The sequence below is a fragment of the Poecilia mexicana genome, unplaced genomic scaffold (assembly GCF_051168715.1).
Source record: "Poecilia mexicana isolate PSO_F unplaced genomic scaffold, ASM5116871v1 scaffold_5, whole genome shotgun sequence".
NCBI lineage: Eukaryota > Metazoa > Chordata > Actinopteri > Cyprinodontiformes > Poeciliidae > Poecilia > Poecilia mexicana.
Window position 1 is genome coordinate 2,051,814 of NW_028263374.1, and position 17,897 is coordinate 2,069,710.

Below are 17,897 nucleotides of genomic sequence, written 5' to 3' on the forward strand. Positions count from 1 at the left end.
GAACATGATGTCATGTAAAGATCATGGGCATCTTTATGAAAATATAGGATTTTTATTTTCATTTTTATTTTCAACCCCCACTGAAAATAAACATCATATAACTTTATAGATTTGACTCCCCTGACATGGACCTTATACATTTTCATTCATTCATTCATTCATTCATTCATTCATTCATTCATTCATTCATTCAAACAGTGAGTTGTTGTAATGCAACGCTTTATTGATGATTTTAATGTCTGTCGCTGGTTTTCACAGTCGTTGTAGAAATATGATGATTTTGTGTTTTTGTGATGTAAAAAGCACTTTGAACTGCCTTGTTGCTGAAATCCATCCATTTTCTTCCACCCTAACCCCACTGGGGTCAGGACGGGTGCTGGTGTCTGCCTCCAGCTGTCAAAGGGTGAGAGGTGGGTCACCCTGGACAGGACAGGGCCTTGTTGCTGAAATGTGCCATACAAATAAACTTGATTAAAAAGAAAGAAAGAAAGAAAGAAAGAAAGAAAGAAAGAAAGAAAGAAAGAAAGAAAGAAAGAAAGAAAAAAAGAAAGAAAGAAAGAAAGAAGCGGACCCTGTCAGCCCAGCATGCAGGATGTGAGTCAGAAAGGTGCAAAGCCTCGGCTGACAGTTGGATCCAGACAGGTGCCACCAAATGCCTTCAACCTCTACAGATCTTACTGTAAGAATCCATCACCATGGAAACCTGAGGATTGACTCACTGCTCTATTGAGTCTATTGTCTTGTTCTCCCTCAGGACTTTTAGATGTTTTTTCTCTCTCTCTCTCTGCATCAGATGATATTCGACCCGCTTTGGTAACAGGGATCAAACAAGCAGCTCTGAACGCTTTATTGGTCCTGCGGTTGGAGTGTGCACACAAAGGGTGGAGTCGGAGCTGCTATTTTTTTTTCCACCCACAGGGATAAAATCTGAACTTGAAGAGCCGCAGGAGGAAATCGAAGTTGAGCTGAGGTCCCCGGAAACATTTGAGATGCGTTTGAGAGCCCCGGTCTGCGGGGCTGCCGGGCCGAATCACTTTTAAGATTGACCCGTGCGGTGAGTGAGTGCAGCCATGCGGCGCACCGCGTTGGCGCTTCCACGCGTCCAGCCCTCTCCGCGGGCGGCGCGTAAAAGCGAGTGGCTCCGCAGCGCCCTGGCCCATCACCACTGCCCCGATCCGGCAGCCGAGAACGAAATCGTCGTTCTCGCCACCGGAATCGATCAGTACCTGCAGGAGGTCTTCCACCACCTGGCCCTCCCTAGCCGGGACGACACGGTGTCCGCGGAGGACTTCGCCGCTCTCTGCGCCGTGCTGGGACTTCCCGGAGCTCAAAGGACGCCGGAAACGGAGGATGGAAGCGGCGATGGCGGAACGGAGCAGCAGCAGCAGCAGCAGCAGCAGCAGCAGCAGTGTGAGGAGTTCGCGGATGTTTGTTCAGGTTTACCCGAGCGGCTTTCGTTTAGAGACTTTCACTCGCGGCTCTGCGGGTGTTTCCGAGTGCGCAGTGCGCCCGGAGTCGGCGGGGGTCGCGCCTGGCGTCTGCCGGTTTCCGAGGACACGGAGCTGGTGGAGAGGCAGATCCGGCTCCGGTGGCCCCGGGTCCGGCGGAGGAAGTGTGTCAGTTTTGACCTGGGTCGAGATCAGACCGGAACCAGGAGCAGATCCGTGAAAAGCGGAGCCCAGCAGGAACTCCGTGAGCAAGGTATGCTCCCTACAGGAGACCTGTTGCATTTTTTAACGGATACATAAATTAAATACATAAACTGCAAAAGAAAATCAAAACAGAATCTGTTGTACAATACGAAGATTTCAAGAAAGAATCTGGAACTAAAGTATTGATCCGATACTGATACTGACTTGGTCTCAATATTATTGATATTTTTGATTAGTTTTCTTCTAAAGTAACTGGTTGCAGTGTATTTTTTATTTAGGGGTAACATAGTACAGTGTTTGTGTCACTTTGAAATTTATTAGCAAAAATAAATAAATGAATATGTTATGCATGACTTTGTGGTGAGTCACATAAAATCCCACCTGAGCACAAAGTGACGTTTGAGGTTGGAACCTGATGAAAGCTGAGCAGGTTTTGGGAGGGACGGAACATTTAGCGACTGTTGCACCTCACAAGCCCACAGGAAATTCTAGATTTAACTTCTAATTCCCTATAATTTCATTGCATCAGCAGCATTCCACAGACAGACCTGTGAAAGCTGTGGGCTAATAGAAGGAGACAAAGAATTTATGAGCACCTATTCATTCAGCCCGTTTCCTCTCTTGTTCCTTTCTCTCATTTCATTTCTGGATCCTTCACTTGTTTCTTTTTTTTAATCACGTAAGAATCATTTAGGAGCAGAAACTTCAAGTCTGACAGTGTGATCCGGTAAACATACCGAAGCCTCACAGACCAGTCAGCTAAGCACGAGGTGTCATTTGTGAAGTTACGCAGTTAAAAATGAACAGCAATAATTTGGGTTATTTAGCTTGTTACAAGAAAAAAAAAACTACTTCCCTTCATTTCTCAAAGTCATATTTTCATCATTCATCATTTATAAATATCACAGTTTAAAACTGAATAATTATTTAGCAAGCTAAATATATAGCCTCAAACTAAATATTTCATTTGGAAGCTAAATGTTTAGCTAATATGCAAATTCATTTCATTTACTTTGTATGCAAGTTAAATATTTAGCAAAGTGTCATTACCAAACATTTCTAAATTAAAAAGCCTTTTTATAGGCAATTTGTGATTTTCAAATTTCCTGAAAAACTGTAGAACATGCTTTTAGGTACAGGCTGTCTCTAACTATAACTAACCCTATATATAAAGTCTCAAAAAACGCAAACATTTTAAAAAGATTTAAATAAATAAGCACAAGTAAAGCCTGGTGGCCTGCCAGGCTTATAATACATTGGGGGAAACATGGTGTCATATATTCTCATTTATGTACCTTCTTTTATTCTCGCAAGACTTCTCTGTCAAGCAGAAGCTTGATTTGCATGCAGACATTGTCATTATGTTCTGTCTCAAGGTGGTTTATGTTATTAGCTGCTAATGTACCTTTGCTTGCTACGTAGTTAGTTTTTTTTGCATCTATCATGGATAAAGGCAAATTCATAGGCAGTTGCTTTTGCTACTGCTTCACTTTTGTTGAATCCATCTCACAAGGTTAGGTGGATTCTGTGCAAAAAAAAAACTTTTAGGCTCGACACTGTGGGGTGAGCAGCAAACAAACCTTCAAAAATGTCACTTCTTGCTATGATTGATTGTAACACAGCAGGATCCCCCAACAAACCATTGTATTTGGAGTTTTCTCTGTCTTAAATTTCATCTTAAATTTCATGTTAAGTTTCATTTAAGTGCTGACTTTAGCTCTGTGGATAGAGTAGTCGTCTTGTGACTGGAAGGTTGTAGGTTCAATTTCAGCTCTCTGGTCACATCCTGACATCCCCTGAGCAAGGCACTAAATCCCAAGGTGCAAAAGAATGACTGTGATATATAAGTTCAGTCTGTTCACCGTTTAGAAGTTTGACTTGCTGAAACCTGCAGAATTGAAGGTATCTTTTTATGTGTAATGAAACTTTAATTTAGTTTTTTTAAATTGAGTTGCTGAATAATTCAACTTCCCAGTGATGTTACAGTTTAGTCTTATACCAGTTGCAGTTATTTAGTAAATAATTTGAAAAAAGTACCAGGTGAGTACTTCAGTCAGTAATGAAGTGTTCAGTTTTCTTTTAATTTTAAAATGTATGAATTGCTTTTATTGGACAGTCATGGTGGTATCTCCATTTTTTTTTAAGTGAAATTTCTTTACGCTGACTTATGGTGACCTTGAACTCTTAACCTGGCGTCTTGTCCAGATGAGGTCGGCGCTCTCAGGGAGCTGGTTGAGGACCTGCGCTCTGCTCTGCAGGGGAGCGACGCTCGCTGTCTTGCCCTGGAGGTGGCCCTCAGACGGGAGAGGAGCTGGACCCCTGCCGGCCCTTGCAGCCATGGTGCCACCCTTTCCATTCCCACACCCTGCGGCGCGCTCACGCAGGGGAAACGGGGACAAACCAACAGACCTAAAAGCCAGCCTGACGGGACGAGGAAGGGACCGATGAGGTGGGACATCAGAGACCCCCTGCTGAGGGAGCTGAAACTGATTCGGTCATCACGTGACGGGCAGTTAGAGGAGGCCATCAAATTCAATGAGTGTTTGGAGGAAGAGCTGCAGTGGGCGTACCAGGAAGTTCGCAAGCTGCAGGGGTTGGAGTCGTCCCTGAGGAGGGAGAACAACCAGATCAGGTGCTGTAAATATTCAGAAATGTAAAACAAAAAATAAAAATCAGTTTGTTTTTTTTTATGTGGATTTATTGGAAATTTGTGACGATCTGTGATGCTGACAGGAAGCGGGCGGAGGAAGCTAGAGAGGCTCTCAACGTGGGGCTGCAGAGGGTTCGGCTGATCCAGGAACAGGCCCAGTTGGTGCCGCAGCTCCAGTCCAAGATCACCCAGCTGGAGACGGAGCTGCTGCGGTACAGGTACAGCACCGGGTTCGGTCGGGTGAGCAGGAGAGTTCTCCGTCTGGGCGTGTTTCAGGATCCAGTTACACTTCATTTGCCTTTCTGACTTCTACAAGTCCTCACTCCTTGAAACCAACATAAAAACACGGTGCACACCGCCTCGCACCCAGTTCAATGCTTCAACTATAACCTAGCTAAATCTGTCTTTATTGTCACTGCTACTGCTGCTAAAAAAAACCCAAACAAAATAAACAAAATAAATATGATTCTTTGCCTGGTGTGGATGGAGGTGATTGGGGAGAAAGTAAAGCCTGGTGGGCTGCCAGGCTTATAATATACTGACAGAAACCCTGCTGGACTTGTTTGTTGTCCGTCATTTTTGCTGAATCAATTCATAATGCTTTTTTTGCCTGTCATTTTTCAAAATGATAATGATGGTACACAGTATATTCAATTTTATTTTATTTTCATTCGGCTCAACAAGCTGAACAGAGAATCCACGCTACACATCAAGTAGATGAATGAAAGTCACTTTTTCTCCTCAGTGACACTGGTTGTGTTTTTATGAATGATTCGTCTGCTGTGGCCCGACAGTCTCACAACGTCCTCCTGATCCTCATGAACCTGATTTTGCACACCGGCTTGTGTGTAATCAAATATCTCAGGGTTTTTGTTGTTAATCTGGAAGATAAAATCTCTCTGGTTCTGCTGCTACACTGGAGACTTCAGCCAAAAGTTTTGAAATCAGGGAACATTTCTTCAACTGAAGTGATCAGAAATCGGCAAGACTCTGAAAGATTGATGCATTATGTCAAAAATTGTTTTGCCCTTCCCCACTAAATGGTTGTTGTCGTCGTTTCTGTCTCCGGCAGAATCGGCTGCACCTGCCTCTCTGAGAGCCAGTCAAGTCAACCTGAGGACCCGAGTGGTGAGACAGCTGGAGCACCGCGGACAGCTACAGACATGGCACGCCTGAAGGTTTAACTCCAGCTCATTCTTCCCCAGATGCAGAGGGTCTGCAGCGGGCGGTGGAAGGGAGAGCTGCCTCTGACGAAGAGGAAGATGATGGGAGTCTGAAGGAGACAGGAAACTGTTGCTCCTCACAGGAGAAGAGCGTCGTCTCACGCGGTCCTGGCTGCGGCGAAGGGTCTGTCACCATCCTGCTCTGTTGTTCATCACCAAATGTTTGTGTAGAGAGGGATCCAATGCCACCTGTTATCTTCCAGATGTCAGAACAACACGGCCCATCATCTTCTCTCCCTGAGTCGCTTGGAGCTCCGAAAGCGCCCCGGCTCTACTGCAGACGGCACAGACTGCTGCAGCGAGTCGGGGCCAAAGCAAGGGGAGAAAAACAGATGTGGACACTTTGGAAAGGTAAAGGTGAGTGGTTATTACCTAAAATCAGCTAAAAAGGCAAAAGTATTGATTACAATAAACCTAAGTATGGTTGGCTGTCCTTTTTTCTTCTTCATTACAGCACTCTTTGTTAGCTGTAGCATTTAACCAGTAAAATATCCAAACATAATTGTATCTATTAAGGGCCGTCACAATTTGTCCAGTATGCCAGATCTATTACTGGTATTCTGCATTTGCATGCATGACCTTCAAAGTACGATATTACCATCACAACCTGATTCCAATTAGCATTATTAGAGCTATTTATGCTAAATACCTCTGCTAACAATGTCATTAAGCATAACAATGACTATAAAACAGGACATTATTAGGGATGGAGAGAATAAGTATTTGAAGTTCAAGATAATTTACAACTTTAACTGTGACCAACAATGAGTAGGACACAGAGCGGTGTGTGTGTGTGTGTGTGTGTGTGTGTGTCTGTCTTCACAGAGGCCTGAGAATGAGGCGGAGAAGACGCGTCTGTCTCTGCTGGAGGACAAACTCACAGATTCACTCACTCTGCTGCTACAACTGCGCAACACGGTGCTCACACACGCACACACACGCACACACACAAACTCACTATCCCACAGGGAGGGAAGGAGATGCTCTTCACACAGGTTCACAGCGCCATCTAGTGTTTGACCTGCCAGTTCACTTCCTGTTGCTTTCCATTTGGGTTGTTTCAGTTCTTCCAGATATACAGTAGTGGCTCTTTTAAATGAGGTCAACTGGTTGTCTTGTGCATTTGTACATAAGGAACAGCATATAGAGGTGAGAGAATGCCTAATGTTGAAACTTTGTGCATGAGGTGCAAGACGTTAGGGTTAAGGGTGACCTGAACATCATTGTTCAGGTCATTGTTCACAGACCAACATTCAGTCTCATAAAACCTCTCAAGACCAAACGTGAATTCAGAGTAAACAGAAATGGCCAACAAAGATAAAGCAATGGCGGTAGTTTGTAGACTATATTTAACAAGAGAAAAAAACAACACAAATATGTTTCTGATGTTTGGTTTGTCTCTGTGTTTCCATCAACTCACTTTCTGATTGGCTACTCAGCACATGTAACAGGCAGCATTGTCATTTGTCCTCGGGGAACACGACACAGTTAAAATATCAGGCCAAGACAATCCGACATGACGAACGCCCCAGATTTGAGATTGGAGAGTTTCCGATATCCTTCCCAGTGGACCGGATCACTCTCAACACACCACACACACACACAGGAAGATAATAAGATTAAGAGCAATCTCTTTTAATGGAAGGGGAAACCGGGAGCTCAGTGCATCACTCTTATCAGTCAATTCAGATAACTGATTACAATTTGTCAGCCTCTTCCGTCTGTTCTTTGATCTGCATCATTCAGTCAAACTCTTTGGATTTTCCTTTAGAATGTGTCACGCAAAGTCCTGCAGAAAATGGTGGTGGGCAGTCTTGGTGTCCGCAGCAAAGCTGAAGCTGGTATGTCTGCTCTGCACTCAGTTTTTTTCCTGTTCTAGTGTTGCTCATTTGCTAAACCTTTTTGCTGGCCTGTGAAGGTCAACCACAGGCCCTACAGGCCACTGGCGCTGACGGCCTCAGCATCCACTTGACCCCCAGCAACCTTCCCAAAGGAAAAGGGGAGGACGAGAGAGGAGGGCAGAATGGAGAGAAACATCTGCATCCACCTTCAGGATGTCAAACAAACAATATGAACTCTCTGCTTATCTCTGGTTAACAAGCTAACCTCTATCATTCATGTTTTATACTGTTTACCTTAAATACGCCTACCTAATCCAAACTGCTATTTTACATGTATTTAATTTAAATAATATTTACATTGAGCACTTGTGTAGAAATAAAGAGTTCTAATGATGTACATGTATGCATTTTGGGTTTCTGAACTTCATTGTAACCTACCTCAGTCATTGGCTGCTCAGTCAATAAAGCAGATCTACTTATATAATTGTGTTGATGTGCTTCTTGTGGAAACCAAGTGTAGGTCAATATATCAACTAGCTAATAAATATTTTACGTTTTCAAAACATTAGCTCAAAGTAGAAAAGTAAAATAAGCTGATGACATGGTGGCCTCCAACAGACAGTCAGCAGGGCTGTAGGGTGAGAGCGGGTCTTTAACCACATGTTGCTCAGTTATGGGGACCGAGTCTCCAACCAACCAGCAGATGGACTCAGAGTGACTAGTTCTGTTATGATCAGATCTGTTACCAGGATGAACGGATCTCCTGAATGTCTCCAGCAACAGATTTCTTGAGGTACAATAAATGTTACCAAAGAACATTTACGTAGATACAGATCATTACAGCTAAAACAAATCTAAGGTCAGTCAAAAGAATAACTCAAACTTAGCATACCTCTTCAAGGCGGTATGCTCTAACAGCTTTTAAGCAGCACAGGTGTATCTCTCTTCTGCTGCTCTGCTGAGGAAACAAACCAGGAAGACGTGAGTGCTTGTTCCAATTAACGGTTGAATTGTTATAAGTTAACCCAACAAAAATGTAAGGGAGCTATATTATTTTTGATAAGAAACTGCATTTCAAGAATGTTTTTCCAAATGTCTAAACACAACTAGAATATAGAACTGAAACAACAAAACACGTGGTCTGTATATCAAATACTACATAAAACGACATCGATAATCCCATCTCGTGATGATGGCTTTCATCACAAAGTACAATGGAGCAAATACAGAGAGCACCATCTGCTCCAAGGAGAATAACTATAATGCCAACACAGTGATCCTGATCCGGATAACAGATCTGACAAAAGAACAACCCAAACACAGCAACTGTATGAAATAATATAGTCATTTATTTATTTCCAGCAAATTACAATGTCCTGCAGAGAGAAAGCCTTCCTCCTGCCTCACAGAAGGGGGGCTTTTTAGAAGACAAACATGTAAAAGACGTCAGACATTACAAGACTGCATTTGTCTACATCAGTATTCCTAAAGGCAGTGCAGTGGACGGGTGGACATTACGGTTCTACAGCTCAGTATGGCTGCGGATGCCTTCGGTCTGTCAGTGGGATTCCCCATCAGGGCTCAATAGTTTAAAGCACTTGGTTATACAAAGAAGAAGCTGGGTGGTGAGTGTTATTAGATTGCTTTTGGAACAATGTCTACTTTCTATCTTGGAAGCTCACTTCTAGTGTTTCCCAGATGTCTGCTGTGCCACATGAACAAAAATCGACGGTCACAGCTCTGCCATCCATTGCCGCAGTCATTTTCACATTCACACATTGCAATAATCACACTGTACATCATTTATTTATCCAAGCTAATTAAACAAACGCTACACTGTGGCTTACGTAACTATTGATTGGTTACTCTAAGAGTTGAGCTTGGCTCTGACAGATTAAGACCGTCTCATTTCATCGACGGATGCGTTCCTCATTTCAGGAGGGGCATTTCTGTATATAATCTGTTCATGTAAAGACTCCTATTAGTACCAAAATGTTGGCCAATGGCCATGTGCAGATAGGAAATCTGACAATACCGATGACAAACGGACTCAGCCAAAAGAAAATGACAAAATAAACAACCTTACATACAGAATAAATATAGTATGTACAATTTGCTTTGTGTGCTTCTAAAAAATAAATAGATGTAGCATTTTTTGCCTTTTTATAGAAGTATACACAACTTTTCGTTGAAGTAGAGAAAGAATGCTGGCACCGGTTTGATAAAGAGTGTCAAGGATACAAACTGATAGAGATAGATGGAAGGATGAAAAGCCAAAGGCAAAGTGGCAGCTATCTCTCTGGGTGGGCAATTTGAATCCGGACAACAAGTTCTTTATGTAAGCTAAGCCTTGCGGTGCCATCTGGTGGTGGATTTGCTAACTACAGTACGTCAATGCATTTGAATGGCACAGAAAAAGGTTGCTCTTTGCTCAAAGTGGTTGTATGCACAATTTCATTTAAGAACACAAAACAATAATCTCTGAGAGATAAAAAGATTAGGACAAAGAAATGGAATACAATAAAAAAAATAAAAAAATAAAATAACCAAGCTCAAAACACCTGGTATTAAAAACAAAAAATCTTTAAGACCACAAAGCAAAGGATTTTTAACAATTAAAATACATTTTTGCACATCCGCACCATGTACTTTGCTTGTGCTTTTTGCTGGCCCCGTAAAAAAAACAATTAAAAGTAAAACATCCCATGACGGTTTCTCCTCTGCCATAATTTCTACTTGGAAGCCTGTCCAAATAGATAACAACCATAAGCCATTAAAGACAGGAAGAGCTGATCTGATGACAGGCCGTTTGTGTAGGGTGGTGGGAAGAAGAATACATATGCTAACGTCAAACAGTAAAACACTGGTGAAGATTCTTGTCCTTAAATAAACTTCATCCATTAGTTCAGATTCATCCCATATTGAACAGATGAATGTTAGATCCTATTTATGTTTTAGATGAGGAAAAAAAAAACACACACAAAAAAATGGCACTGTTCTTAGAATTGGACAACAAAAACATCAGCTTTTATTTATTTAACTGTGCATTACTGAGTTAAATAAATAAAATGTTACTTCACTATCACTGGTTTCTTGTAAGTTCTTTGTATAAATAATCATTATCTTTTATGTGTCAAAATGTATTATATTCTATCAAAACCGGTTTATTTTTGACAACATGAGTTGCTAACGACTTAGCATTGTTGAAAAAAGTCCCCCAGTTTGGGGTTCTGAGTTGTTAAATTTTTTTTAATGTACCCTCATGTTAGCATGTTGTGTAGTGTGACATCACCTTAGCAGAAACAATGTTGAAAGAGGTAAAAGTTTTCTAAAAAATACCCAGCTGCTATCTCATTTACTTCTAGCTAGCAAGAATATAATGAGCCCCATGAGTTACTTTAAAGATGTCTTGCAGTCTTTTAACAATCTAAAACCCATCTTTTATATTGCTAAGAGCTTTATAGCAGCAGAAGGAATTATCATAGTCTATATAGAGTAACATGAGCTATGTTAGCTAGCTCGTTGCTGGACTCTTCCTCTTTGTTCCCATAGCACAGTAAAGCTATTTCAGGCAATTCAATTGAAGCGAATGGATTTAGCTAAGAGTAGCCATTTTATCAGCTGGTGTTTTAAACAAAAGCTACTAAAAAAATTAAATGTTGCTCATTTTGAGAATTCAAAAACACAGGGCAAAACCAACATTTAAACTAGCCAAAAGCTGATACAAGATTCTCACGGTACGATAATCTTAAATAAAAATGCATTCAGTTTCACTGGAATTAGATCATTTTAAAGTGAAATTATCTATTTGCTTTTGTTTAAACATTTTAGCTAAAATTTACTTTGACAGCTGCAGTTTGAAAACAGTGTTGCTTTAAAAAAAGTTATATGTCAGGCTTACTTAGTGCAGATCTTCACTGCCTGTTACTTACATGAATGTAGATTTCCAGCTCTGCATTTCTCCTTGCTCTATACTGCAGAAGAACTTTAAGCACACTTGCGGTTTCTCTGGTATCTCATTATAAGAACTTTAAGCCATAGCAACAGTACGATGAGAAATCTTTGTGGTTTTGAAATGGTTACTTTCTAAAAACTTAGATCTCCTTTGATACTGGTGACCAACCCATGCCTGACCAAATTACTTAAGAGTAAAAAAAAAATTGACTAAAAAAAAAAGACTAATTAGTATGCCGCCAACATTGACCTATGTTTCCATACAGAATATAAACTCTTTCATCTGCTGTCAGACTGATGAACCACTGTGTCAGCATGTCCAGCAATTTAAGAAAGGCATGATTAAACACCCAGATCTACGGAAACGTCTTAACTGCCAGAGCAGGGAAATAAACTCAGGAGCAGTATCTCGTTACAATGAGGAAGTTTCTCGCTTTGATGAGAAAATTTCTTGTTTTAGCAATATGTAAGCTACAATAAGGCAAGATGCAAAACATAGTGAGTTTTGCATCTTGCCATAACAATAACTTTTTCCCATTTATGAAGGAGATATTGCCTCTGAATTTATTTCCAAGCTCTGGCAGCTAAATGCTTCCATCAAACTACCTTTGAACCTTGGAGCCCATCACCAAAATGAACTCTGAAGATTAACTTCTATGCATAGCATTGTATTGAGTTTTCTTTGTTTTATAGGATTTCCCTGGCCAAAAAAACAAACAAGGAACCTAGTCTCATAGAAAAGCTTCTTCCCTGACCTTAAGCATTCCACACTAAGCTCTGAGGTGCTCTGACAAAAACATATCCATGTTTGATCTCAGAAAGGCTGGATTTTTCTCTGAATACAGTCACCAAACATGTGCTGTTCCAATATTTAACCTGCTACTACCTGAACCGGTTAATCATTAAAAAATATAAGCTATTTGTGTGTTTTCTGTCAAGCAGGTGCTAAATTAAGTAGATATTACTATTCTAAATATATTTAGTATGCAAACGAGCCTAAACTAGATATAATTGGGAATAAATCTGAATGCTAGATGGCAGCAAAGCGCTGTCAATGTGATCCTTGGTGTGGTGAAATATGCATCAACAGGCACATGAAGGCAAATTTTACAACAATGAATCTAAAAGGGGTTAAAGATAAACCAGCGGTAGACGCTAAGGATGTTGCACGTGCACGTTCGATACGATTAGGAAAAAGGTGAGAAGATTTCTCACTGCACTGAATGAGCAAAACCTTGACGGACTGTCTTCAAGTCCGTTACGTTGTGACATAATTTATGAGGGACAGTAAACACTGGGAGTGCATCTTACCAAGACCTGGAATCTGTGCTAAAAAACAATTTAGGTCCATCCCCTGAAATAAAACCAGAGCCTCGTCCACTACTATAATGAAGCATAACAACAGAGAAGAAGAAATGCATTTAACCAAAAACATAAGACATGACTTTAGAGTTAAATCAACAGCACTTGGTGATTAAGCGTTCGTTCTAGGCTTGTTTGGATGTGTGGGGTTTTTGTGCTCATTTTTTAAATTTTTTTGCTACTTTTTTTTCTTTAAGCAAAAGGGCTTACATCCCCATTGAAAATAATGAGGACTTGCCGTGCACATAAAACAGATATCAAATCATACCAAATGCATCGTTTGTTAACAATAAGAACATTAATAAAAGTGGTAGGATTCAGGTGTTAAGTACGATTAAGTAGCGGAGCCTGTGAGGCTGGATCTATCATTGGTCAGAGTTTTTTGTTTGTTTTTGTTTTTTTCCATGGTGGGGGTTGAGATGAAGAGGTCTGTGTTCCGTGGTGACAGCAGGATTTACATGCTGCTGCTGTCCCGACAGTAAAACAGCGTCCTGATATCCTGAGGGTGAGATTCTGCCAAGAACACATCATCCAGAGCCCTGCGGGAGATCAGCCCTTTTATTGTAGATGTCCGCTGTCAGACTCAGGCATACGGGTGATGTTCATCAAGTTTGTTTTGTGTTTTTGCATGCAAGCTTACAGTATGTGAAAGTTCTAGGGTTCTCTTTCTTGTTTTGTGCGTTACGTTTGCATGTATTCAGTTGCCTAAATTGGAGTCTCTGTCCCCGATGAACCAACGCATGTGGAAGCAGAGGGCGAGGAAGCCTGTTCCCAGGAGGTCGCCCAGAGCAGTCAGGTACGGGATGGAGAAGTTATCGGGGTCCATGCCTCGGCCCCACATCCAGTGAACCATCCAGTCAGCCAGGTACAGGAGGATTGCAACCTGCAGAAGAGACAATTTAAGCGGATTGTGCCTAGGTTCAATAATATGGCACGATCTGCCAAGATGCTAAAGCATTTTTGTGACACAATTACAAAACCTGCATTATTGGAAATCGACCACAAAATATTATTTTTCTACTTTCAGTTTTTGTAGCCAGTGAATTCAACCATCAATGAAACACCAGTTTAAAAATGCTACAATCTACATCCTCCTGCTGGACAAAATCTTTGAAAGCAACAGTAACACCGCAGGACAGACGTGGCCATACTGTTTATGCTCTGGGTAGACGACGTGCGCTCGCTCCATCCAGCAGAAACAGCAACTTGCTCAATAAGCAACATTCAGCTCTTACAATTTGAACTGGGATATTGGTGAAGTAGAAGGAAATGGAGAAATTATAAGAGGAAATGAAGATGAGGAGGACAAAACGGAGGAAGAACAAAGACTCGGACAAAAGCTGGTGTTTGTGGATGTGTTGCTTGGAAATGTGAATCCGGCAGTATGCTTCACAGAGCTCCATTTTCTAACTCAAGCTGCTTACAGTTAGCATCATGATTACAATATTTGGTAACACTTTATTTGAAGGGGTGTGCATAAGACTGACATCACACTGTCATAAACATGACATAACGTCTGTCATGAACATAAATAAGTCTTTATGAATGTTTATGACAGTTGTCATGAAGTGTCATTTGGTAAATAATGACACTTTTAATGCAAAGTTGCATTAAAAGTCAATTAAAAGTGCCAACTTTGCATGATTTTGTAAATTATGATAATGTAATGCAAAGTTGCCATTTTTAATGGACTTTCAATGCAACTTTTAGAGCAACTTTGCATTAAAAGTGTCATTATTTACCGAGTGTCACTTCATGACAACAGTCATAAACATTCATAAAGACTTCTTTATGTTCATGACAGACGTTATGTCATGTTTATGACGGTGCCATGTCAGTCTTATGCACACCCCTTCAAATAAAGTGTTACCCAATATTTTCTCAGATATATTAAAATTGTGACTTACAAAATACATAAAGATGCTTCATTGTCACTGAAAACATCCATTTATTATTCTCCAATCTGTTTTGTGTTAGCTTCTGCTAATAGGGCTGCCTCCTGCTAAAGTTTTGTTAGCTCCTGGTAATGATGTTAGCTCCTGCTAACCGTGTTAGCAGGAGCTACATAGTGAACAGTAGATTACAACCAACCACGTCTGATGGTGATCTTTGTAAGTGGAAAAAAACCCCCCAAAAAAAACAAAGTTACACAATTTTTTAAGTTTTTATGCATCACTAACCACAATGTCCAGGTTAACTGGAAAATTCCAACATATTTAGGCCAACTAGTTCAGCTAATCATGGATCTCTTTAAGGTCTGAAAGATAACAGCATAGAACATATATAGTTTGACTTCAATAAAGCATAGAATTTTCCATTGCAAATCCAGATAGCTCACTGGACATTAAAAAGACTGTTTTTGTTCAGTCTTCATTTTGATGCAGCTTTCATAAACACACTATTTTTGTTTATGAAGGACAGAAGGCAGTTATCTTTTTCACAGTGGGATACAGTCATGAGGGCAGTGTGTGTGTACCTGTAGAAGAGCAGCTACCAGGTAGAAGGAGATGAAGATGGGGGTCAGGGTGGTGTGACCCCCTCTCAGGGAGTTAATGGTGTAGAGGAAGATGATGTGACCCGGGGCAACCAGGAAGAACAGAACACGGGCAGAGCGAGAGTTCACAGCTGGTGAAGAGAAGGGATAACATGACTGAAAATGGCTTCATGGTGTTTCTGCATTCAGTGAAATATAAACACATTTTGTGCTGTTACAACCACAACATTCAAATTGAAACATTCTAACATAAACCAACACAGAGGTCAAACCATCATTAACGACATTGCGGATAAAAAAAGGTATTGTGTGTCAAATTATCCTATGTAGTCTGTGGGGGTGCCACATATTCGTCCTAAACCTCAATGTTATTGGTCAGTTCACTTTTGTTTAGTTGGCAGCTTGGCGCTCTTTCTGTTAGCTATAGAACTATGCAGTGAAGCTAGCTAAAACGAGTAAGCGGAGTTTAAACCCTCCCGCAATTCTAAGGGGTTTTGAGTGTCAGACACGTCACCTGAACCTGGGAATCTCCATCCTCCTCCTCCCGTGGATCACAGCTGTAGGCTTTGCTTTCCAATCTTTATTATTTAGTATAATTTGTTTAAAAATTGAGCGATTAGATCTGCTGTTTTTATGAACCATGTGCATATAGCCAATATTTGTGGTGTCTTAGGTTTGTGCTGTATTTGTGCAACAGTGATGCACATAACGCATTGGGGATGTGGTTGAGCTCTTGTGGGTCAGGTGTAGTAGTGGGTTGGCCCCAAGAGCGAGGGGCCCGTGCCCTGGAAAGTGATGCGGCCCCAGAGGTGTCCAGTAAGCATACGTAACGTGTGTTACTGACACGGACGTATATTTAAAGTTTGTGTTACAAAGCACTTACAAAATGTATTTGTTAATGTTACCATACTGATTAAAAGTTAAAAAATCCTCATGTGTAATATCTTTCTGTGTAAATATCTCACATTACAACGTGGAACACCTACAGCTTCAAAATCCGGTGCGGGATGTATAAGTACAAAATAGATTTTCTTTCTCTCTGTAGTCTGGAATTTACGGTAAATTGGAACCATAAAGTAGAAATTTGAAAGGAAAAAAACCCCACTGATTCTGGAAAGAAAAGAACTAAAACTGAAAAAGAAAAAAAACATGAAGCTGAAAGAAGTCTTTTTCCCCAGTTTCAAAACAATTTTTTAGTTTCTTTCATTTTCAATTTTTTTAAACAAATTTTTGGCCTCAATTTAGCTCCATAGTAATTCAATGAATTAATGGTTTAGATTATTTGACCTCCTATAAATAAACTACTCTGTTCCTTCTACAGCCTCCAAAAGCCTCTCCCTTGTTAAATTGTGAATTAACTGTGATTATTAGGTTTAGACAGAGTTTGGTAGTAACTAGTTACATTTACTCAAATTCATTTACTTCAGTAAATTTTTGGGGAAATTTTAATCAGTTTCACACCCAGGCCTGTTTACCAGCTGACCTGTACACGGCTAGACAAAACTAACTTACAAGTAGCTTTTCAGCAAGATATAGCACCTTGTTTCGAGTAAATAATTCCTTAATAGTGCTGAACAAAATTATACTGGCAGATTATTTAACTTATAACAAGACACTTTGCCCACTTTATACTGTAAGTGAGATAATTTGCTAGTGGAATTATAACTTTTCCATCAAAATTAATGAGATTTCTGACTGAAAACAAGCTCTAACAAATCACTGTATGCTAGTTTAAGATATTTGCCCTAGAAACTAGACCAAAAATATGTGGTAACATTTTTTGTTTTTGCAACGTGGAATGACAAAATCTGTTAAATGGAGCATGTCAGACAACATAAAATTTCTGACACAGTGACACATCATACCCTGATTTATAGAAAGAATAGATAAGAAACAAAGTCACAGTGCCATTTCCAAGACACAAGGTTAGGGTTAGGGAACCACAGTGAACGTTGTTATCCAGGAACAGAAAAACACATAAAGCACTGATGAACTGTACCTTGACAACTCATCACAAAAGATCACCACAGCCCTTACTTGACTCAGTTAAGGTGTAAATAAATAACAATTAAGGTAAAGTCCCAATGGTAAACCCTCTGGGACACAAAGTCCCATTTCAAATGTTACACAAAATAGCCTGAGGAGCCCCAAGTGTTTTGGTAAAATATTATCTGAAATGATGAGACAGGGGTCGTGTATCCCATGATGCCTAACAAACAAACAAACAAACAAACAAACAAACAAACAAACTGATGTAATACTTCAGAAAAAGACCATCATACAGTATGGGCAGCCAATCAAGCTGGTGGTCATGAGATGGTCAAGGGTTTCTTGAACTCTGATCTCTAGCAGAAAATCATGGCATCATGGTCTGACCTTCCACTTGTGATCTTCAGCTTTTAATCCAATGAGAATCAGGCAGGTACACACCTACCTCTGACTGGCTAGAGAAAAATAAATTGAGGTTTTGGAGTGGCCTAGTACAAGTCTGGACCTGGATCTAAATGAAATGCATTACCTTAATCAGGATGTTCATGCTTGAAAATGCCTGGTACCCCAGGTACCCCAGATGGCAGTAATGGCACAACTAGTCATTAGGTTTAGACAGAGTTTGGTAATAACTAGTTACATTTACTCAAATTCATTTACTTCAGTACCTTTTTGGGGGAAAAAATAACTTTTAGTGAGTATTTTTACTGTGCTGTGCTTTTTACTTTTACT

General features: G+C 40.5%; 2 protein-coding genes across 2 annotated transcripts in view; one reads left to right on the top strand and one right to left on the bottom strand.

Moving 5' to 3' along the window:
• Positions 1–239: 239 nt before the first annotated feature.
• On the top strand, positions 240–7,850 carry LOC106906843 (EF-hand and coiled-coil domain-containing protein 1). Its single transcript, XM_014972292.2, has 9 exons — positions 240–1,701; positions 3,858–4,284; positions 4,386–4,520; positions 5,375–5,430; positions 5,508–5,649; positions 5,729–5,882; positions 6,351–6,443; positions 7,297–7,366; positions 7,444–7,850. The coding sequence occupies exons 1-9, from the start codon at positions 1,071–1,073 to the stop codon at positions 7,620–7,622; spliced, it is 1,887 nt and encodes a 628-aa protein (XP_014827778.2). The 5' UTR covers positions 240–1,070; the 3' UTR covers positions 7,623–7,850.
• An 843-nt stretch (positions 7,851–8,693) lies between these two features.
• The window catches only part of slc41a1 (solute carrier family 41 member 1), a 42,714-nt gene continuing 33,510 nt past the window's right edge, over positions 8,694–17,897 (bottom strand). The window contains exons 10-11 of the mRNA XM_014972294.2: positions 15,159–15,307; positions 8,694–13,565 (exon numbers count right to left, since the gene is read on the bottom strand). Coding sequence (XP_014827780.2) covers positions 13,380–13,565; positions 15,159–15,307 — 335 coding nt within the window. The 3' untranslated portion in view covers positions 8,694–13,379. The remainder of the gene's footprint in view (positions 13,566–15,158; positions 15,308–17,897) is intronic.